Source organism: Vipera ursinii, assembly GCF_947247035.1.
Source record: "Vipera ursinii genome assembly, chromosome: 4".
Taxonomy (NCBI): domain Eukaryota; kingdom Metazoa; phylum Chordata; class Lepidosauria; order Squamata; family Viperidae; genus Vipera; species Vipera ursinii.
The window spans coordinates 82,951,471-82,975,170 of record NC_139514.1 but is presented as its reverse complement, the minus strand read 5'-3'; the positions used below and the strand labels follow the sequence as shown (position 1 = coordinate 82,975,170).

General features: G+C 39.0%; 2 protein-coding genes across 2 annotated transcripts in view; one reads left to right on the top strand and one right to left on the bottom strand.

Moving 5' to 3' along the window:
* GABRA5 (gamma-aminobutyric acid type A receptor subunit alpha5) overlaps nucleotides 1–23,700 on the top strand; it is a gene marked incomplete at its 3' end in the record, with an annotated part of 115,749 nt that overhangs the window by 34,608 nt on the left and 57,441 nt on the right. Inside the window, exons 3-5 of the mRNA XM_083361531.1 lie at nucleotides 369–436; nucleotides 544–764; nucleotides 13,349–13,431. Of these exons, the coding sequence (XP_083217657.1) occupies nucleotides 369–436; nucleotides 544–764; nucleotides 13,349–13,431 (372 nt within the window). The remainder of the gene's footprint in view (nucleotides 1–368; nucleotides 437–543; nucleotides 765–13,348; nucleotides 13,432–23,700) is intronic.
* Nucleotides 1–23,700, bottom strand: part of GABRB3 (gamma-aminobutyric acid type A receptor subunit beta3) — a gene marked incomplete at its 3' end in the record, with an annotated part of 371,697 nt that overhangs the window by 304,905 nt on the left and 43,092 nt on the right. The gene's annotated exons all lie outside the window — the stretch shown is intronic.

Genomic DNA, 23,700 nt, shown 5'->3' with positions numbered 1-23,700 from the left:
AATACATTGATGTTTTGAGTGAGATTGTTGAAATACAATTTTCCTACATGAGATTGAGATGTTGGTATTTTCATTTGCTATTTCTTTTAAATATTTTAAATTATTTTGGGGAGATTAGTGATACTTTTTATAGATGAAGTAGGCATATTGCCATTTTTTGAACAGTATTTTGCACCCATATTACTGTAAAATGGTTTGATATGGATGTCAGGGTGCGGAAAGTTCTTTCCTATTTGAGTCCCAGGGGATACTCTTAGTGCTGCATAAGTTCAGTTATCAAGAACAAAGCTAAAGTCTTAAGATAGCTCTCTCACTCACCCACTAATAGAGTAGCTGTTGATTTACCACATGATTTTCTTTTTCATTAGAGAGAATAACAGAGGTGAAAACAGACATCTATGTTACCAGTTTCGGTCCAGTTTCTGACACTGAAATGGTAGGTTGGACTGCACAGATTCTAAGTATCTCCTGTTATTGTGGCTAGGATAATTTGACACTTGGATCCTTATGAGTGTTTATGCAATTCTCTCTTTTTTGTACCAGGAGTACACTATTGATGTTTTTTTCCGACAAAGCTGGAAAGATGAAAGGCTTCGATTTAAAGGCCCAATGCAACGTCTGCCTCTTAACAATCTCCTGGCCAGTAAGATCTGGACCCCAGATACCTTTTTCCACAATGGCAAAAAATCCATTGCTCATAACATGACCACTCCCAACAAGCTGCTGCGCCTTGAGGATGATGGAACCTTGCTGTACACAATGAGGTGAGTCTAATGACAGCTGATATACTTTGAATGTCATTCTACATTCTTCATAAAAGGAAAAATGCTCATACCTACATAGGAAAATGTCCAAAATCAGTGGAAATTACTATCACACTTTTCGGTTAGTAATTAATATACAACGTTGAACAAAACTGGTTTTAATGAAACCCTTCCCTTTTCCCACAATAGTCATCACTGATTTACAGCTTAAACTAGAGAGTTTAATTTGCCCCTGCTTTTGTACATTTTTGTTTGGGATGACTTAAATATAACTTTAGTTCAATTTAATTAATTAAAACACATGAAGTTGAACATGTGGATGAATAGTTATTTGAGCAAGTATATTTTTCAGATCCTGGTGGTTCTGGATTTTAAATATTAAATATTAAAAACTGTCAAAAGTTCTGTTTTTTAATAGTAAAATTAAAGGTTCCCCTGTCAGTCATGTCCGACTCTAGGGCATGGTGTTCATTTTTGTTTCTTATGGAGCCAGAGTTGTCCAAAGACAATTTCCATGGTCATGTGGCCAGCATGGCTATATGCCAGAGGCTCACAGAACACTTGTTACCTTCCCACCTGTTGCCTATTAATCTTCTCGCATTTGCATGCTTTCGAACTGCTAGGTGAGTAGGAGCTAGGGCAAGTAATGGGAATTCACCCAGTTGCATGGACGTAGGTCTTGAACGTAGGCATAATAGTAATTTAATACTATTAGTAAAAACAAGTGAAACTGAAAAAAATGAAAAAAATAGGTACAGAAAAGAAAGGGGAAAAGGGAGAAAAATTAGAGAAACAGAAAAAAAGAAAACATACGAATATAGTAAAGAAAAAGAAAAGAAATATATAAAAAAGGACTTCCCATCTTCATCACAAGTATGAATAATTTTAGTAACAAACAACAAAGGACCTCTTCTTCCCATATCCCATCTCTTATCTATAAACAAATCCTTAAAGCTTCCTCGTTTCTGTCCCATCAGCAAAAGTCCATTACTAGTGATAACACCATATCTATTTCAACCTTGACTAAATAAACCAACTTGATTTTACTTCTTACCATGTTGATTTTTAATCTGTCCAAATAATGTCCTAGAACTTAATTTGTTTCCATTTTTTCTTGTCCTTTCTTATAAAATTCTTCACAGCTTTAACAAGATTCTTTAGTAAATCCAATATAGGAAAATTATCCCAGTCACTGTGTTGTCTTAATAATTAAAGAACAACAAACAACAAACATCAACCAGTTTCTTTGTGTGTTCAACCTAACATCTTTTATCTGGAATATTTGTAGCCTGTTATTTTTAAATTCAGTCTTAACATTTGTATTAAAATAATATAATAATTTTATAAGATTAATTTAATTAATTTATAATTGGATAATAGTAGAGACACACATTTAAATGAAGTCAGACTTGATTTTGTCAACAGGTAGAATATATTCTTCTTCCATAATATATTTTAGACATAATCTATCTATAAAGGCAGACACTATTAAAATTAATCTCTGGGTTCATTGTTGAAAAATAACATTCAATATACCCAATGTTAAAATATTGTATTTCATTCTGTATTTGTAATTCTGATTTAAATGCTATTTCCTTTAATTGTAATCTTTAGTCCTCTTCAGTTCCTTCTAGTGTCCAATTTTTAAAGTCTTATTATTTTTTAAAAAAGTAAATTTTAAAAAGTAAATTTTCCCATTTGAAGGATTCTTTAAAATTAATTCCAAAATCTTATTATAAATTTACCTGTACTCTTAACTCTATTTATAGCTTTCTAAAATCAAAGTTTTAATTACTCTTTTCCTGTTTATTATTTTTTTTAAAGTTCTTAAACATGTAGTTAAAAATTCTTTTGCTATGGATTGAAAGAAACTTACCCAGTGCTTTAAAACTTTCCCTTTTGGAAGAATCTTAATCAAACATTTTAAAATTTATATTCTGAGTTTCTTGGAATGTACCCACCTATTTCCTATGTTTAGAATTAGGCTAGTCTGACTATATTGGTGATTTTCAACCTTAGTTGACTTGCTGGGGAACACTGTCTGATATTATGGGCTTGAACTAGTAGTTTGCTCTATTAAGCTTTGGACAAGCCAACTTTGAACTGAAGATCAACATATCTTCTATCTCCTAACTCTTTCTTTCTTTCTTTCTTTCTTTCTTTCTTTCTTTCTTTCTTTCTTTCTTTCTTTCTTTCTTTCTTTCTTTCTTTCTTTCTTTCTTTCTTTTCTTTCTTTCCGCATGTATGTAATTATGTAGGTATGTAGATATTATCACAATTAGAGACCTCACAGAGTGACTCTATGTTAGCAGAAGTTTTGTACTGCACAGTTTTCCAGTACTGCTAAACTGAGGGATATTGAATTTGTTTGTTTCAATTGTCCTGTCCATTTTATACAGCTTGGCACTGAGTCTTAATTATCCTCCTGCTGTTAAACTGTTGTGGCTGGCCCATTGTGGAAAAATTTTATCTCCTATTAGCCGATGTGTCCACAGAAATATCTAGAAAGATAATTAGGTTTTATGCTGTTGATATTGCCATCAAGTGAGCCACTGTTATGCCTTCCCAGTTATTAAATATTGAACAGCCTCACATGCTAATTTATTTTATATTATACCTTAGATTATTGTGATTTCTTTGATGCTTCTGGATTTTTAAATTCTATTTCTAAATCCTTAAGTGTGTTCACAATTTTTCTAGTGTTGTTAATCTTTGTGCTCTTATTTTTTTTGGATTAAGTATCCTTTTGACCATTGGTCTATGATTCTTAATAAAGCTGAACTTTATAAAAAAAGTTGATGAAATGATTTGGATTTAGGCCATTAACAGCAAGAGAGCCAACTTCCTGATCACACTAACCAGCAAAAAAGAAGAAGCACTTTTTTGTAGCTCAGTGATCCACACTTCTTTGGAAGTGGGGGCCATTTGTTTAAACATTCATAATGTACCAGATGTCCCACTGTCCACTGTAAGTCATGCCTTGCTTGTATGACAACTTTTTGGCCAGTTGTGTAGACTTGCATAAGGTATAAAATAAATGCACTATTTTTTCCTATAAGCTAAAATTTTATCTGCCCAGATAATTTAAAAAAACTGGTTTTTTAATTTGTGTTTAATGATTGCATGTATGTATGTGCAATATATATGTATGTATGTATATGTATATATAGTAAAAGCAAGTACTTCCATCTTACCCCCAGAATTACATTATCAAAAACAATTTTTATCAGTGTGATTATCCTGTTTTAAATGTTGTGCTTGAAGCATCTGCATCCTTTTTCTGCAGATTTTCCTTTCGGTATCTAAACATTAAAAAGAGGCCAGCTTTTTGCCTATCTTATTGGTACAATATGTTGAAATCTTTATTGGATGAAAACTTTAAAAGTATGATCCTAGCTAAAAAATATCTTGCACATCCTAAATTTAATGAGATGTTCAACGATCATAGTGTGAATAAAATGCTAAAGAAACAGAAGATTTTTTTTACAGTATAAGCTTTTTGAAAATTGACTAAAGTTATCTTTTTTCACCTATATTTTTCCACATATAGAAATGTAGTTCACCTGTGTCATTAACCTTGATATTGCAAGTAATCATGCCCACCATATCATGTAGTAAGGTTCTGACAGATTCAATTCATTTATGTTAAAAATAACATGCAGTTACCTTGATCTTCCACTTAGTGGCAGCATATCCTCACCTTTAGTTTCAATAATTTAACTGAGGAACTGTGCTTATTAATAGAGAAAAACATTTAACACTTCCTTTGCTTTGATTATGAATATAAATCCATACAGTGAAACTGCTGGCCTTTAATTTTGAGTTCCATAATATACTTAATAAAAAAGGCACTATAATTGCATTAACTATTAAAATTAATTAGTATAAAATGAAAGAGTTATTTTTGATTATCCTTGTAGAAGAGGCTGGGTTATTCTCTCTTAAAAATATAAAAAAGCTTAATTTTAAATCTGGCAGATTTCTGCAGAGGGAAGCTGGTGTGCCAGATGTTGTGTAATGTCTGCACAGCTGTGTGTAATGTCATCTAAGGTATCAAAGTGACTTGCTAAGCTGCACTTGAACAAACCTCACACCTTCTACAAAAGCCCGTAAATTTAATTAGCAGGATTTTCTTTTGCTTTAGCTTTAATATTAGTCTTTGATTTTACCTAATTACTGAGAATGATAACAAGATACAGTAAAAAACACGAGATAAGGAAGTAATGTTAACCTATATTATGTCCCAAAGCAGATCCATCTTGGAGATGATTATTAGACTAGCAGAAATTGTAAGTCATGATAGAAGAAAGTTGTTGATCTTTTTTGATAAAGCAGTTGCATTTCGAAGATTATTATTTAGTTCCATGGGAACAAGGGTCCAAAATGTTATGTGAAAATGCAGTACACCAGTGTTTTTACGTCCCAAGTGTAAAGCTTTCAGTGACAAGAAGCCCAAAGTACCTGGAATAAGTACCTGGTTGCAAATTTGTCTTGCAATCCAGTACTTTTGTCCCAATGACAGAAATAGTATTGTGTCTGCCCCTTTAGTACATGCACAAACTATCACAACACACATACAAATAAGTCAAGATATATGTCATGTCTGAACAATCCTACTTATGCCCCTCCAACCTCTCTCATAGATGCCTTAGGAAACCCATACATTAAATATATTCATAAACCACTTCCACTGTCAGCCATAACTTCTTTGCAAAGTTGCAAACGGACACAGCAAAAGCTTTGGGTTTATGGTTCACAGCTCTCACCCTGCCAGATCCCACGCTTGTCCCCACTGCCCTTCTCTTGCAGGATCTTTGTGGCAGAGTGGGCTGATAGCGTGGAGGCTCAATAGAGTAGAAGGGCTGAACTGGACACCTAATTTCTGCCTAAAGAGCACAGATTACAGACCCTAGATACATAATCTGTCTTTGTAGACTAGTGATTTGTTTACAGTTAGTACAGTCACACCTGTTCCAAGAGGTGAATAGCAGCTGTTTTCTGCATAAGAGGCCAAAGGAAAATGAGGGTGTGCTCCATAGATCTCATGACCCATCATGTGGTTAGGGAAATAAATGCTTAGGTATATTTGTATATAGGATAATAATACTATCCAAATTGTTACAGTTTATTAAAATCATGTGGTTCTGCATCAGGGCTGAGAAAGGTCTGGATACTGTTTTAGGGCAACATGCAGGCTAGGTGGATATATTTCTTTTTGGGACTACAGGGAGGTTTAGGTTGAGCTGCTGGCAGAATGGGACCTAAATATATTAAATATATATACAAGTTTCCTCAGAACAGCCACCCAAAAATGTTATTTCAAACAATAAACCTATACAGTGAGATGTCAGTAACTAATTTTATGAGCCTGTGAAATTTTTTGATATTGTTTCTTTCCCCATGGAAAATGATAGCAGTGTAAAAATGTTCTATCCCATATTAGTGACCACCCATAGACATACATTATTATTCACTATTGATAATAAAATGTTGCCTGACCTGCATATGCAAGTTATAGTAGAACTTAAATAGTAATATAAGCTTCTCAGAAACTGACATCTTACAGTACTAGAGGCATTTTTGTATTGACAGCTACAGGAATGGAGAACATTTGTCTCACCAGGTGTTTTTAAATTAACTCCCTGAAGCTATAACAATTTTGGAAATTATTAGGATATATGGATGTTACAATCCAACTGAATCTTGAGGGCCGGATATTGTCAGTGCCTGGACTTTTACTACTAGTGATTGTATTGAATTCTATTTTAAATTCAGAAACACAGATCAAAGAACTTAAGAGTAAATAAAAATGCGCCCATTTGTATTAAGCTGGATTCAGAATGCAGAGCTGCAGAGAAAGACTGATTCCCTGGACCTTTTAGAGTTGAACAGAAGACAGAAGACAAAAAGTAGGGCTTATCATTCAAGTCAATAGTAAAGGCAGGGTAAGGAGCAGGGCAGCAGGCAGTTTCAGAAGTCAGTAGGAGAGTAACACAATACTTCTGTGGGTTTGTTTTTTTTACCATACTGTAACCCTTGTGACTCACCTGCATAATTTCTAATAGTCTTTCTGTTTTGGAGCCTATTGTTATTATATTCCTAGAAGTTGGCTGAATCTTCCATAATAATAAAGCCTTCTATAATGGCAATGGTAAATGACTCCATCTCCCCCCAACCAGTGACCAAGGAAAGGCTGCTGACAACCATGATGATCATTCTTTGCCCTTCTGTTCCTTCTGCTATTGGAGGTGATGAAATCATTTCCCAAAACAGCCCAATATCCTTTAACCTCATTACTGTACTGTGGTCCCAAACCAGTAAAAATGATTCTGGGAGCAAAATTTGCAGACTATCTATAAGCAAAAAATTAGTAGAAATTATGGTGTTTGAATTTGGAGTGTTGATATGTTCCTACTCATCCACAATAAAGTTCTGCAGAGTTCAGGCATTAAACCCTGGAGAAAATCCACAAAGAGCTCACCAGAGATGATAAGAGCAGAAGTCACTAAAGGTTGGAAGCAGAAAAGGAAGAAATTGTTTTTTCCAATGGCAACCTTAAATGCCAAACAGTGACATTTATGGAACAGCAGACTGAGTCCATAGGTTGTCTGAATTTACAAACTCTGGGCCAATTTCCTGCTATGTGGTACATTACCTATTTTCCAGGGTGATCCCTTTACCTGGAATCATCTCTCTTAATTCCAGAATATGAAGGAGATAAAGATCTCATACCCTATACCAGACGTCAAACACAAGGCCCAGGGGCCGGATCCAGCCCATGAAGTGGTTTCATGTGGCCCACAAACCCATCCTGGAAACAGTGAGGGAACAGCCCCCGCTGCCTTGGCCCTGGCCCAGGCTGGCTAGGAAGCCAATGTACAATTTCGTGGTGGCCATCTATGCTGAAACGCATTCAGTCTTACCTCCACAAGGCCATCTGGAAACAGCGAGGGACCAGCCCCTGCCGTGTCGGCCCCGCCCACTGGGCGCATGCTGGGGAGGTATCACCCTTTGTGAGGAATGAAGAAATGCACCATTGCTTGGAAGTGGCCAGCACATGGCCCTGCCTACTTTGGGCAGGGTAGGGGCTGGGCAGCATTGCGCTTCTCTTCAGATTCATGCCACCCGGCTGAGCCTCTCAGCACTGTGAGGAGAGCACTCCGCTGCCTGCCAAAACTGGGCAGGCTGGGGGCTGGGCAGCATTGCGCAGGTAACATTGACTCTCATGCTGCTCATCGCATCCCCTTCCCCAGAGCCCACCAAGCTGGATATGTGAAGTAGGCGAGGGCCATGTGCTGGCCACTTCCAGGTGATTTTGCATTTTCTTCATTCCTCATGAAGGATGACACTTCACCAGCTGCGTTTCTTGCCTGTTTTTCTCCCTCCCTCATCTCAACTATTTTCCCACCACTCGAAGGAAGGAAGGAAGGAAGGAAGGAAGGAAGGAAGGAAGGAAGGGGAAGATCTGAGGGAAGTCCTGCCTTAGTCCTTCCCTGCTGCCCTTTCACCATCCCCTTGCCCCCTCCTCCTAGCCTATCCTGGGGTGTCTCCCATCCTATTGCTAAGGAACCTTTGGATACAAAGCCAGGTCTCCTCACATGGAGAGGGAGTGGGCCCCCCTCTTGACTTTGCCCTCATACCCATCATGATCAACCTGGCTAAGGAGAGCAAGCACAGCAGCAGCAACCTTGAGGAATAAGTGCAGCTGGACACCCCCTTGGGGAAGTGGGGCTGGGCATAGTGCCGTGGGTGTTTGAGGACTGGGCTGGGCATTTGACCTCCATGCCACTGTCCAGCCCCCCCCACCGCATGACCTGAGAGGAACAGTGAGGCTCCTCCAGTGGACCATGCCTTGGCACTTACCCCGGTCCCATCTCCTTCTGCCAGAGACCCTCAGATCTGCCCCACTTCTGCCCAGGCCCCCAAAGGCACCCTTTACATGAATGATGTATAGCTGGCCATGCCCACCCAGTAGGCCACACACACTCCAGCCATGCCCACCCAGTAGGCCCACCGTGACCACACCCACCCGGCCCCCTGACGGCAACCGCATTGCTGATGCGGCCCTCAATGAAATTGAGTTTGACACCCCTGCCCTATACTATTACTGGCAAAGAGCAGAGGGAAAAAAATGAAATAAAGAATATAGTGCCCTATAATGTGTGATGCATGAGTAGCCAGGTGTAGAAAAAAGGTTGGAGACAATAAACATGGAATGCTGCTGAAATCACACACATTTAAGAAAAATCTCCATAGAATGCTGTGAAGGAGAATGAAAGTTTGTGTCAGCCCTGCCACCTTCAGTTTCTTTGCTTTACTGGCATCCTGCCATAAGTGCAAGGGATGTGGGGAGGCAATTGGGAATGGGATTGAAAAGTGGGAAGAGAAGCCAACAGGAACCAGAGCTGTCGATCTGGAATAAATCGACTGCCAAGGACACATAGCATGAGAATAGAATGTGAAGCTACATTGAGAGGCACCAAACCTCAAATCTGGTCCTAAAACATAAAACACGAATACCATTGGTTTCTGATGGACTGTCAAGGGGAGAGAGTCGGGGGAAAGGGAACTGTAACTTTTGCATGGGAATACTGAGATCCAGTTTTACTTTTGCTGTAGCCTTAGAATAGAATAACAAAGTTGGAAGGGACCTTGCAGGTCATCTAGTCCAACCCCTTGCCCAAGCAGGAGTCCCTATATCATTTCTGATAGATGGCAGTCCAGTCTCTTCTTGAAAGCCCCCAGTGATGAAGTACCAACAACATCTAAAGAAAGTCTGTTCTATTGGTTGATTGTCAGGAAATTTCTCCTTATTTCCAGGTTGAATCACTCCTTGATCAGTTTCCATCCGTTATTCCTTGTCTGGCCATCCATCTGTTATTCCTTGTCTGGCTTTGGAAAAAAGGCTGATCCTGTCCTTTCTGTGATAGCCCCTCAAGTATTGGAACACTGCTATCATATCTCCCCTGGTCCTTCCCTTCACCAGACTATCTTTGCCCTGTTCTGCTAACCATTCTTCATATGTTTTAATCTCCAGTGCCCTAATCATCCTTGTCACTCAACTTCTTTTTTATAGTGTGGAGAGCAAAACTGGATGCAGTATTCTAGGTGTGGTCTTACTAAGGTTTTGTAGAGAGGTAATAGTACCTCATGTGATCTTGATTGAATCCCTCTGTTAATGCAATTTAGGATTGCATTGGCTTTTTTGGGTGCCTCCGCACACTGTTGACTCATATTTAATTGGTTGTCCACTAAGACTCCAAGATTCCCCTCACAGTTGCTTCTATTAAGCCTGGTTTCACCCAATCTATATGTATACTTTCATTTTTTCTTGCCTAAGTGTAAGACTTTACTTTTCTTTAGGTTGAATTTCATTTTGTTAGATAGGGCCCAGTGTTCAAGTCTGTCAAGATCCCTTGAGCCTAGGGTGTTGTCATCTGCAAATTTGATAAATTCTCCTATTCCCTCATCTAGGTTATTTATGAAGATGTTGAAAAGTACTGGGCATAGGACAGAACCTTGTCATACCCCGCTGGTTACTTCCCTCCATGTAGACATAGTACCATTAAGGATGACTCATTGAGTACTGTTTGTCAGTCAGTTAAAACTCCATCTGATGGTGATGCTGTCTATCCAACTGTTTTTAAGCTTTCCAAGAAGTAGGTTGTGGTCTACTTTGTCGAATGCCTTGCTGAAGTCCAAGTATACTACATCCACAGCATTCCACTGGTCCACCAATTTAGTCACCTGATCAAAGAATGAAATAAGATTGGTTTGGTATGATCTGTTTTTAACCATCCTATGCTGGCTTCTAGTTATAACTTTGTTTGTTTCTACATGTTTGCAGATTTGTTTTTTGATTATCTTTTCCAGTATCTTCCCAGGTATTGATGTTAGGCTGATTGGTCTGTAGTTTCCTGGTTATGTTTTTTTCCTTTTTTGAAGATGGGAACCACATCAGTTCTTTTCCAATCCTCTGGCAGTTTCCTGGTGCTCCAGGATTTTTGAAAGATATGGTACAATGGTTCTGAGATGGCATCTGCCAGTTCCTTCAGAACTCTGGGATGTTATCAATTAGGTCCCGGTGATTTATATTCATCAAGATAAGATAGGTGTTCTCTTACCATTTTCTTGGTTATTTTAATTTAATTAATTTAATTTAATTTATTTCTAGTCTGACAAAATCATCCCCTTCCCCCCCCCCTGTTGAGCTGCCAACCCGGAAAGGTTGGGGAATGCTGCTGTAAAGCACTGTGAAACGGTATATAAGTCTAAGTGCTAGTATTATTGATAATGGTCAGACAAGCAGCAGTTGAGTCCACAGAAGTAATGGGTGAAGCATGGCAAACATCTTAGGAGGAAGTCTTAATAATTTCTTGAACTGTAATGATGCGGGAATAGATGTACTTTAAGACTTGCAAGATTCTGTTACTGTAACTTTATAGTAAAGGTGGTGTTAGTACTCATGATTAATACTTCTTGTCTCAGCTATCTCACAGGATTAACATTTGGTTTACAAAACCATGGCTGTGATTTAGGGATTATAATAACCCTTGCATTACTCTTATATTACTATACTGTATAATAATACCCATTTACTGTATAGTAACCCCCCTATTGCTTTAAATGATGCATCCATGTCAGGCAATTGATTTCTAATATCATGAAGAAGTCACTGGTCATAATGAAGCATACTGAAAAGGGGAAATAGAGCTCTTCAGAGATTTTCTGCTAACATAAATTGATTTTGGATACTACACACCTTGATGCACATCAACTAATTGCTGCCTGCAATTAGTGCAGGTTCGCGTCCCACCAGGCTCAAGGTTGACTCAGCCTTCCATCCTTCCGAGGTAGGTAAAATGAGGACCCAGATTGTTGGGGGCAATAAGCTGACTTTGTAATAATGCCGCTTGGGGGTGTGTGTGAAAGCCCTAACAAGCAGGCATATACATAGAATGAAGGCTACTGCTAAGCTTGTAAGCCGCTCTGAGTCTTCGGAGAAGGGCGGGATATAAATGGAATTAAAATAAAATAAATAAATAAACAGTGCTGAAGCCATTTGCTATTTAGGGACTAGATTATTTTGCACTGGCTTTGTGAAATGATGGAAACAAATCATTTCAGGCAACTAACTGATCTTGAGATTCATAAAATATCATTTACAGCTGGAAAGGGAAATGTTCTGGGTCAGATATAAGAAGCCCATTAAATTCTTCTACTACTTGTCCAATAAGAAGATTGCTCTGCCCCATCCGCTTCTGACTTTACCTAAGACTTACTGCTTTATGTTCATTCAAATAAAATACAACTTATACAATCACTTTCTAATTATATGTTTAATAATTTTCCTTTTCTGTCACAAAAAAACTATAGTTTAGTCATAACTTTTGAAGATCCCTAGAGTTTGTTGATTCACATGTACCTCAGAGACCTTAGAAGACTAAGTTGGACAACCAAGTGTCTCTCCTCCCATCATTATGAACCACTAATATGAATTGTAATTTCCTATAGCCCAATGCAGTTCACCATTCTGAAACCTTCTTTAAGGAGTAATTATCTACCTGATGCTGGCCTCCAAGAAAAAGATTCTGGTCACATTGCTTGATTATTTGCTTTCTGAGACTATAAAAAGGATGTGCATCCTGTAGATATGGAAGTCTTAAAGGTCTTTGAATTCCATTTGACATTTCCAACACATAAGACCTTATTTGATGTGGACCTAGCTCTGAAGTGAGATAGATGTGGAAGATTGCCAGGATTAGTGTTAAAATTACCAAGCATTTATTGAGATTTAAACAACATAGTTCCTTCTTTGTCTGCCTAAATTGTTAGCACTAAACATTAAAATACAGTGAAACTTCAATTTAATAGATCACTTGGTTGATAAGATCCATTATTCCCAATAATTCATGAAGTTGGAAAGAATATCATCCATGACATTGCCATTATGCAAATTACATACAGTGCTATAAATATTGGGCACAATGGCTCAGTAGTTAAAGACACTAAGTTTATCAGCTGGAAAGCTGACAGCCTGGGTTCAAGACCTGAGCATTGTACAACAGGGTGAGCTCCCACTCCTTGCTTCTGCCCACCTAGCAGTTCAAAAGCATGAAAATGTGAGTAGCTTAATAGGTACCATTTAGGTGGGGAGGTAACAGGATTCCGTACACTTTTGATGGATAGCCATGCTGGCCACATGACCACAGAAAATGTCTTCAGACAGTGCTTGCTCCCTTGGCCAAGAAACAGAGATGAGACCAGGTCCTAGAGTTGGACATGACTGGACAGGAAAATCATTACCTTTACCTTCCTATAAATGTATCAGAATTGTTTGTTGTATCTAAAATCCATTTTACTGAGATCTGATGAATCAAGGTTTTGCCACAGCAAGGAAACTGTTAATTATACAGTCTGAGAAAATGTTAATCAATTAATATTCAGTGATTCTGAATATTAGCCTAGAAGTCATTTAACTATCAAACTAAAAATTCAAAACAGCCTGACACTGTTCACTTGAAACAAAGATATTTATTTCTGAATCAGAGGAAAAACTTGAATTCTGTCTCTCTTCCTGTTAGATTAACCATATCTGCGGAATGCCCCATGCAACTTGAAGACTTTCCCATGGATGCCCATGCTTGTCCATTAAAATTTGGAAGCTGTAAGTGCTTTATTTTCTTTAATACGATTTCTAAATAGTTTTTTTTATGGAACTGCATAACTCAGTCAAGAATTTGACACTACTCTATGTTTTCAAGGCTTATTCTTAATAACATGCTTACATATTTCTTGGACTGAGTTGTATCTTGGCACACTGCTGTATGTAGTTGATCACATTGTCAAATATTGTTGTGTACTGCTTTAGTTGACAACCTTTGAATTTAGAAATGTGTACACTGAAAGAACATACTAGCACTTTGTAGAGTAGCAGTGAATATCCCAGATGCTAGGATGTTGATCTGTACAGTGATCAGAATAATGCAAGAAATGGTTTTCCCTGTGACACTTTGTGGAAGCAAAAGTTGATCTTTGAAAAAGCAGGTTAAGAGAGAATTATTGAGGATTTTGAATTCTGGTATTGGAGAAGACTCTTCAGAATAGCAAGGATAGCTAAGAAAACAAATAAATGGATAATTGAACAAATCAACCCACATATCTCACTCAAAGTCCAAATCACTAGGTTCAAATTATCATACTTCACACATACAGGATAAGATTTAGCTCTTTTTACGAGTCTATCATGCTAGGAAACATAAAATGAAAGAGAAGCAGAGGATGGAAGCAACAAGGTGCATGGAATGAAATACAGCAGTGATGGATGTACATTGGAAGGCCTGTAAGATGAGGCTGGGAACATCTATCTACGTGATTGCTAAGACTCAACACTGACTAGATAATAGATATATAATCTACCAAGCAATCATATTGGGGAAAGTATATCTCCAAATGCATTTTTTTGAACAAAAAGACTAATTATGTCTCTTCAAATATGCATTTAAATGCAGATTAAATTTACATTATTTTTAAATGCAGTTTTCTTTAACAGCATGTTTTTGATGGTCACAGATTAATATTAGAACCTAGATAAAATATAACCAAAAAAGGTGATCCATCCCTGAAATGTTGGTAGTTGATTTCTGATAATCTCAGTGACAAATAGACACTCATTCTCTGCGCTGGGATGACTTTGTAGCCAGCAGCCAGAAGGGTGAACGGCTCTTATCAGAAATGAATTCACTTATCCATAGTTTTGCTGTGAGCCACAAGTAAGGGTACTTGAAGGTTATAGGCGGTACTATTTGGAATATTTCAAATAGAGCAAATAAAAAGAGGCTAATAACCTATGTATTGTCAAGCTTTCTTCTGAACCTTCTGAATGGAGGAAAGAGTATTTTGAAACTTCACTGTACATACATGAAAGAAAAACTACATGACTCACTTATTCATCAGAATTTGAAAGCAGAGATCCTGGGGTGATTGTAGTTTAGGTTTTTATATTTCTAGGCAATGATAATCTCATTCATTCTCCAGTAACATTAGCTCAGGTTTTTGTGTACAGTGTTGTTGAATGTTCTGTGCACTGCATAGTAGACACATAGAATGTTTTTGGCTCAGGGTGCCTTTTGTCTTTTCTCAGGTAATACAGGACAGGATTTATTGCTCTTTGTACAGATGCAGATATATTACCTTTTGGCATGCCATAGTCTGAAATCCAATATAAGGGAGATATCATTGGTTCCCACTTGTATAGCAGTCATCCTGATGAATATATGCAAATAACCCAACACAGGTAAACATGCCACTGTATGGACACAATGTGGAGAAAATGTATCATTCTTGAAAAATATATAGCAGCAACTACATGTGGTGACAATTATACTCTCTCATCCTCAGGTTCTGTCACACATGTTTCCTGCTTAAATAGCAAAGGATGGAGTGAGTATAAGAGAAGGTGATTGGAGCAGAGAATCTCACAGATGTAAAAAGAGATGTTGCTTTTCAGTTTGGATTTAATATTGCTATGTATAAACTCCCTTTCCTTTTCAACTTTGAGAGTGGGCTTAAAAATGCAGCTAAGTGTTTTGTTCACTAATAAGCTTAATATGGTTAACGTGGATCTTTTGGGAGAGTACAGCAGGGCAAAAAATAATGGTCATTTTTTTAAGCTATAATTTTTCACTGAAAATGGGGGTGGGTTACTTTTGTATTTTAGTAGCATGGTGTGGAGGTAATCTGTAGACCACTGAAAAGGGACTCTTATTTGTGCCATATGTTGCTTTACTATATTAATACTGTGTTTCCCCGAAAGTTCGACCCTGTCTTACTTTCTTTTGGGCTCTGCAATAAGCAGAAATTTTTACTTTCAGGGAGGGCTTACTTTTTGCCGGTACCGGCACTAGCAGGCCGCAAACACGTGGGGGTGGTGCGGGGCCTGTGCATCAGGTGGAGAAGCAATGCGGTGGCAGGAGCGGTGGACCAGGTACGGTACTGGTGTGGTCATGGTGGTTGGCAGCAGAAAGGGTGCCAAGCCTGGCACTGGGCAAGTTGGCCCAGATATTCCATGTGACCACTGTGTTCTGTTCCAGCCTGCAACTCTCCCAGTTGACTTCAAGGACAACCCCTTTTGTCTTTGCAAATGAATAGGCTGGGAAAAAATCCAACCCAAATTTATTTACAGTTCCAAAATAATAAAGTCTTTCAAACAAAAAAGCAGCAGAATATTTTCTTCAACCAAAAATAAATGATTCAAAACATCAAACAAGAGTCAAACAGATTAGCAAGAATACACAAGGATTCTCTTTGAATGTCTACAAACATTTGCCTTCAGCAACCATCACCGCCCACACCTTCCCCTTTTATTATCAGTCACAAGGTGTGACTTCTCAATGCCTTCTCCTCCTTTCACTGAGTTGCCTCATTGATTTTCTCTGGTCTGCTCTGCTGGATTGCCTTCTGCTTCTAGCATCTCTGAACAGATTCAGCTGTGACTCCTCTGAGTCCGACACCACCTCCTCACACAGCTGAGCCTCATGAGGAACACAATTGGAGGGGCCAGGCTGAGAGTCCTGCAGTACAAAAGAAAAGTTCACTCAGACTTTCTAACTTTGTGAGATCTCATGAGAAGTTAGAAAGTCTGATTGAACTTTTCTTTTTTTTTTGTCCCACAAACACGCTGCAAAGGCTGAGAAGCGAACAGAGAAATACAATGCAGCTGAAAGGCAGGTTAGTAAAAAAAATGCTTGGGGAGGCAAGGGCATCGGGGGGGGGGGCATGGCAATCTCACCCTGTGCAGCTTCAGCAGGTGGAGGGAAGCAACTCCATCTCCCCACCACCTGCTTCATCTCCTTACCTCATGGTGGTGGCAGGAGCAGCTGGTAGAGGCCAAAAGCACCCAGCCGGTATGAGAGGTGCAGCATCTGCCAGGTCCTGGAGAGTGCTAGTTCAGACCTTAGCCTGGTGCCTGCAGCACCAAGTAGGTGTGCAGGCTGGTGGCACTCACCAGCCCAAAGGCGGAGGTGTGGGTGGTGTGGTTTTACCTGCGGCCTTGGTGAAGGGCCCTGGCAGGCCGGCAGGGGCACTCCGGTGGTCACACAGAAGATCTGGGCTGACTTGCCCTGTGCCAGGCAGGAGCAGCAGAGCAGGGCATCCCAGAGCAGCACGGCAAGGAAGGCAAAGAGGCCTGCGAGGCTAGCAACACGGGCAGCCACTTGGCCATATGGCACTCGCTGCGGCCAAGAAATATCCCAGCAGCAGTAGGGCCAGAAGGCAGGGCAGGCGGAGGCCAGGGCTTGCTGAGGGTTTGGTTCATTGCAGCCACAGGCAGGCAGTGGGACAGAGAGGGTGGGGCTGGCAGTAGCCAGTTCCACCGCTGGCAAAGGGCCCTGGCAGGCTGGTGGTTGGGAGGGGGCACTCCAGTGGCTGCATGGAAGATCTGGGCCAACTCACCCCACCCCATATTAGGGTTTACTTTCAGGGGAGGGTTTATATTAGGCTCACCTTCCGAAAATCACCTGGGCTTACTTTTTGAGTAGGGTTTACTTTCGGGGAAACATGTGTATGCAACAAGTGAATGGTGTTACATATTCTGGCTCTGCCTTTAGTGTGACCCTCAGCTGCCTATGTATGGGGGTAAGGGGCATTAATCATACATTTCTGCCTCTGTGAACTAGAACTTTACTTGTGTAACATTTCTGTCAAAGCCTGTAACAGACAATTCAATCATTTAGTTTATTCTGTTACTGTCACAAGACCAATACTGAAAAGCACAAAGTGGAAGTTGGGAATAGCAAAAAGCACGATACAAGATCACCCTTAACTGCTCTTCTCTGTCTCTCTCTCTCTCACCAGAATATCTAATTGATTATCTAAGAATTGAAAGGAATTCTATAATACCATACTTCATCAACTCTTTGAAGTCTTTTGGAGACCTGGCCCACCAACACAGCCATAGAAATCTTTTCTGATTTGTTGGCATGTTGGTTAACTTGTACCCATTCAGTTATATCTGGCTAGAAAAATGCTATTTGTTTTAGGTTTTTGCCTTGTCCCTGGTATTCTGAACATATAGGAGTATTTTTCTTGTCATGACATAACAGCCACAGTTATCCATTGTATAACAATTTGCTAGCAACTTACTTCATAAATAAACAGGATCACAAGGAGGGAGAGAAGTTTGAATACAAAGCCTTTAATTAAAGCACTCACCAAACTGGTTCCTTTTAGTTATGTAATCAAAACAGAAATTTGTAGGTGCTGTTTAATTCAGAAAGCAAGTTCATGCTCACAGTTTTCTAAATGTTTTATATCAGGGATGTCAAACTGCCGGCCCCCGGGCTGGATGCGTCACGTGGAAGCCACACCCACCCCATTGCCAGCAATGGCAAAACTGTCCTGATATGTTGCGCGACATCATGTGATGTCGTGAGTTTAACATGTCTGTTTTATATCCTCAGTGGTACCAATTTAAATATAATAATCTTTCTAGACCTTTAAAAAAAACCTGGCCATGCTAAATTTATACAAACCACACCCAGCCTTACAATTTCAGTCATACGTAGTAGTAATAGTGGAGGCAGTACATGCTTAAAGGTAAAGGTTTCCCTGCACATGTGCTAGTCGTTTCCAACTCTACGGGCCGGTGCTCATCTCCATTTCAAAGCTGAAGAGCCAGCACTTGTCCGAGGACATCTCTGTGGTCATGTGGCTGGCATAACTAGATGCCAAAGGTGCACGGAATGCTGTTACCTTCCCACCGTAGTGGTCCCTATTTTTCTACTTGCATTTTTACGTGCTTTCGAACTGCTAGGTTGGCAGAAGCTGGGATGAGTAACAGGCGCTCACTCTGTTACGCGGCACTCAGGATTTGACCCGCCAAACTGCCGACCTTCTGATCGACAAGCTCAGCATCCTAACCCAATGAGCCACCGCGTCCCTAGTACATGCTTATGCAGATATAAAATTTATGCCTCAATTTAGAAGAGTTGCCCTGGGAAAAAGGGAAGAAATAGAAAATTGTGGGGCTTGGACAGATAGGAGAGGAAGGAGCAAGAGAATCAGAGAGCAGGAGAATAACTGTTCCCTTTTCCTTTTTTAATTCCTGCTGCAGCCATTTTCTACTTTCTGACCTTTGCCAATCAATGCCTAAGTATTCTCCAACTGAAGTCAAGAAGAAGGTAATGGCTGCAGCAGGGAAGTAAACATGAAAAGAAATGTGTAGTGGTGTTAGTTATTTTTCTTCTTTCTCTCCTGCCCACAATATTCTTCTCCTTTAATCTGGCCTGTTAATTAATGGTTATGGAGCTGGCTGGTTGGTTGGTTGGACTTGTAGGGAGGAGAGTGTGCAGAGGAGGATCAGCAGGCACTGAAAGAATTTAGAGATGAAAAAAAAACCTGCTGTGAAAAAACAATCTCTAATTGTGTTTTTTTAAAATACTCTTCTCAAAACCAAAGACTTGTCTTAATGCTTCTGAGAATCTCTTTTTAAATGTAAATGATCTAAAACTAATTTATTTTCTGATTAATTTATACATAATTAAATGCAAATAACTAAGAGAGGGAAATATTACATAGAGTTGGAAATAGATTTGGGGAGAACCCTATCATAAAATTTCTCTTCTAAGAAACTAGTGCTATATGTTTAAAAAAACCTCACACTTTTTTCATTTAATTTAATTGAAAATAGATGGCTTTCTAACCCTTTATTTTCCTAAAGTTTGGATAAAGTTTTCATATCTGGAGTTCTCAATGTTTGCAGATACTTTAGATACTGACCAAAGAGTATGTGAAAGTGTGGGAGACTGTATCATCTCTTCACATCTTGAATCTACTTTGTCTGTTAGACCAATAGCAAATGATGGATGAGGGGAACTTCACACACAGTCCCTTCATCTGCCTTATTGTGAGTAAAATTAGTCCCTGTGTTTAAGAGACAAAGATATCTTCTGTTTATATCTTGTGCTTCCCTCAGTTCAAGATGTAGTTTAGGTAGAAGTAGGTTATCTTTTTATTTCAAATATAATGAATGTCTTTTAGCATTCATTGATATCTAAGCTAAGCCTATATTATACTCTTTCAAAAACAAATGAATTATAAAAAATTTTCTTGAAGTTCTGAAATAATTTGATATTGTTTCAGTGTTCTGGACATGCTAAGGACCACATCCTCTAAAAAGGGCTCCCACTAAATTAAGATCTCCAATATGAAGGCCCTTGCTTTTTGTTGTACAATCATTCTATCCAAGTGGCTATACCTCTAAAGTTCTTTGTGATCTACTTAATCCACAAAGAAACTATAACAAGTAAATTTGTCTTAGGACACTTTGCCAGATCCCAAAGCAGAGATAGCCCTAGTAGCTGCAGAATGTAATCAAACTTGTGCAAGAAAACAGCACAAATAACACCACTTTCCATTTGATAACAGTACCCCATCTCCATGATTTTTTTTAAAAAAAATACTTTTGCTAGACTTAAAACTCATTAAAATATATTCTCCTCTGATCAGTGTTTTATCTTCCTTCCGGCCCCAGAAGTTATTCTGTGGTATTGAAAAACAATTTCCAGCTGCTGAATAAAAGCATAGGGTTGTGAAAGTATATATTTAAAGCAAAAAAGGTTAATTGACTTTCTTTCAAGGGCATTCAAGCAAAGCTATGTGAGAAGGAAAATTTTACCCCACTTTCTTTGTCTGAACAAATAGATATCAAGATAAATGAGACCCCTTGCTCAGGCAATTGGTGCAGTTTCTAAATTATATTGTACATAGAGTGTTAAGAATGTTGCATTCACCTTGCTTGAAGATGAATTTGTTAATGCTTGCCATTGTTTTGATACTGATTGCTGTGATTGTAATTGTGCTGTGATTGAAACTTTTACATTCTTCTCTTGATTGGAGATTTTTATAAATTTTCTAAACAAGATGTGTGGGTGTGTGAAAATGTTGTAATATTGCTTTTCTGAAACATATAACCTGGATTTATGTTGTGCTACCCTCTCCCCAAAGAACATAACTTTTTGCTGGTTCAGCTATAAGGAATAAGTAAGATGCTGTATTAGAGGCTATTATCCTCTATTTATGCAGTTTTTATGCCCATTGAAGCAAGACATTTTAGCTAACAATTTGCATCCTTCCCACTGAATGCCTAGAAAGGGAAGATCTTGGAAAAGATAATCAAGCAATGAATCAGCCAACACCTAGAGGCAAACAAAGTCATTACCAAAAGCCAACATGGGTTTGTCAAAAACAGATCATGCCAGACAAATGTTATTGCATTCTTTGACCAGGTGACAAAAATAGTGGACCAGAGGAATGCTGTAGATATAATTTACTTGGACTTCAGTAAGGCATTTGATAAAGTAGATCACAACCTACTACTTGATAAGATACAAAAATGTGGGTTAGACAGCATCACCACCAGATGGATTCATAGCTGGCTGACCGGCCATACTCAGCATGTGGTCCTCAATGGAACTGTATCTACATGGAGGAAGTGTGTAGCAGGGTGCCCTAGGGTTCTGTTGTGGGCCCAGTGCTCTTCAACATCTTCATCAATGATTTGGATGAGGGGATAGATGGGGAACTCAACAAATTTGCAGACAGCACCAAGCTGGTGGGAATAGCCATCACTCCAGAAGATAGGCTTAAGATACAGAACGATCTTGACAGACTTAAACATTGGGCACTATCTAACAAAATGAAATTCAATGGTGAAAAAAGTAAGGTTCTACATTTAGGCAAGAAAAAGCAAATGCACAGGTATAGTTAGGTGGTACCTTGCTCAATAGTAGTAACTTATGAGAGGGATCTTGGAGTCCTAGTGGACAATCACTATGAGCCAGTAGTGTGCTGTAGCTGCCAAAAAAGCCAACAAGATGCTAGGCTGCATTAACAGAGGGTTTGAATCAAGATCACGTGAAGTGTTAATATCACTTTACAATGCCTTGGTAAGGCCACACTCGGAATACTGCATCCAGTTTTGGTCACCATGATGTAAAAAAGATGCCGAGACTAGAAAAAATACAGAGAAGAGCAACAAAGATGATCAGGAGACTGGAGGCTAAAACATATAAGAAACGATTGTTGGAATTGGGTATGTCTAGTTTAATGAAAAGAAGGATGAGTGGGGACATGATAGTAGTGTTCCAATATCTCAGGGGCTGCCACACAAAAAAGGAAGTCAAGCTATTCTCCAAAGCACCTGAAGGCAGGACAAGAAGCAATGGATGGAAACTAACCAAAGAGAGAAGTAAGAAAAAATGTCCCGACAGTTAGAACAATTAACCAGTGGAACAGCCTGCCTCTAGAACAGACATGTCAAACACAAGGCCCGGGGGCTGGATCTGGCCCGTGAAGTGGTTTCATGTGGCCCGCGAAGCCATCCTGGAAACAGTGAGGGAACGGCCCCCACTGCCTTGGCCCTGGCCCAGAGACCCTCCTCCTGCCAGAGACCCTCAGATCTGTCCCACTCCTGCCCAGGCCCCCATAGGCACCCTTGATGCAAACGATGTAGAGCTGGCCACGCCCACCCAGCAGGCCATACGCACTCTAGCCACGCCCACCCAGTAGGCCACGCCTACCCTGGCCATACCCACCCGGCCCCCTGAGGGCAACCACAATGCTGATGCAGCCCTCAATGAAACTGAGTTTGACACCCTTGCTCTAGAAGCTGTGAATGCTCCAACACTGGAAGTTTTTAAGAAGAGATTGGACAGCCATTTGTCTGAAATGGTATAGGGTTTCCTGCCTGAGCAGGGGGTTGGACTAGATGACCTCCAAGGTCCCTTTCAACTTTATTATTATTATAGTTGTTGTTTCTTTTTAAATTATGTTTGAAATGTGTATTCATAAATACTACTAGATGATAGCAACTCTAAATAGTCTAAGATGGTCAATCTCCCTCTCTTGTTCTGGTACCCTAACTATAGGCAGACACCCCAAAGTAAATTATATGCCATATATAAGTATGTATACTACTTAATCTTAAATGATGTGTACTAAAATTCATCCTTACAGCTTAGAAAAGTGCATTGAAATAGTTTTTGTTAAACTTTGAAGTCACCAAATATGCTTTATCATTGGTATTAAAAAATCCACACTCCTGTTTAACAATTTTTGGGTCACTAGTAATGAATTTTTGAAATGGAGATTAGTATTTGGACAGTTGGAAAACTTTAGAAAACAATTATCTTTGGACAGGGATGGTTCAAAAGAATGTCAAAGAAATGTCTAACATAACCTAAGTTTTAGCAGACTTCAAAAAATGGTTTAAAGAGGCATGTTGCATAGAATACATATTAACCCCCAGAACCTCCTGGAATGGGCAGTTCCTTTTTTTACACTGCTTGTTATAAAATCCATTTCAGTTTTAAATTAATTTGTTGCATTTCACGATATTCCTGCCCTTTCTATTTTTATAACATTTAGTTTATAACTGATGTGTTTGTAAAGAGAATTGTTTCTTGTCTCTTTAAACATATAAAAATTGTGACTTACAAGGACTTATTTGGACTCTGGTAATCAACATAAATTATTGCATTGGAAAGATCCAATTGGTAAATGTTTCAAGCCTAATACAGGTTAATGAGCAATGTTCTGTGCTTTTATTGTGAGTTAATTGAAAAAGGTTGAAAAAAATGGGATTAGAAGTTGGTCATCCCAGTTGCCATGAGACTTCTACTGTTCTGAGAATAAAGATATTAAAATGAAAATATGAATCTTAAATGGAAAGAATAGAAATGGTCACTTAATTGAAATCATTGCCTAGATGAAACTCCATGAGGCACTTAGTTCCCTGAAACAGCATACCCAGAGCATTAAAGGAAATTATTGCTTATTCAAATAACAGGAAATATTTCCAAGAATAAAACTTCTATTCCCTGAAAGCATAATCACAATTTATTCCAACATCTGTGGCTACACTGATGTAATGAAAATC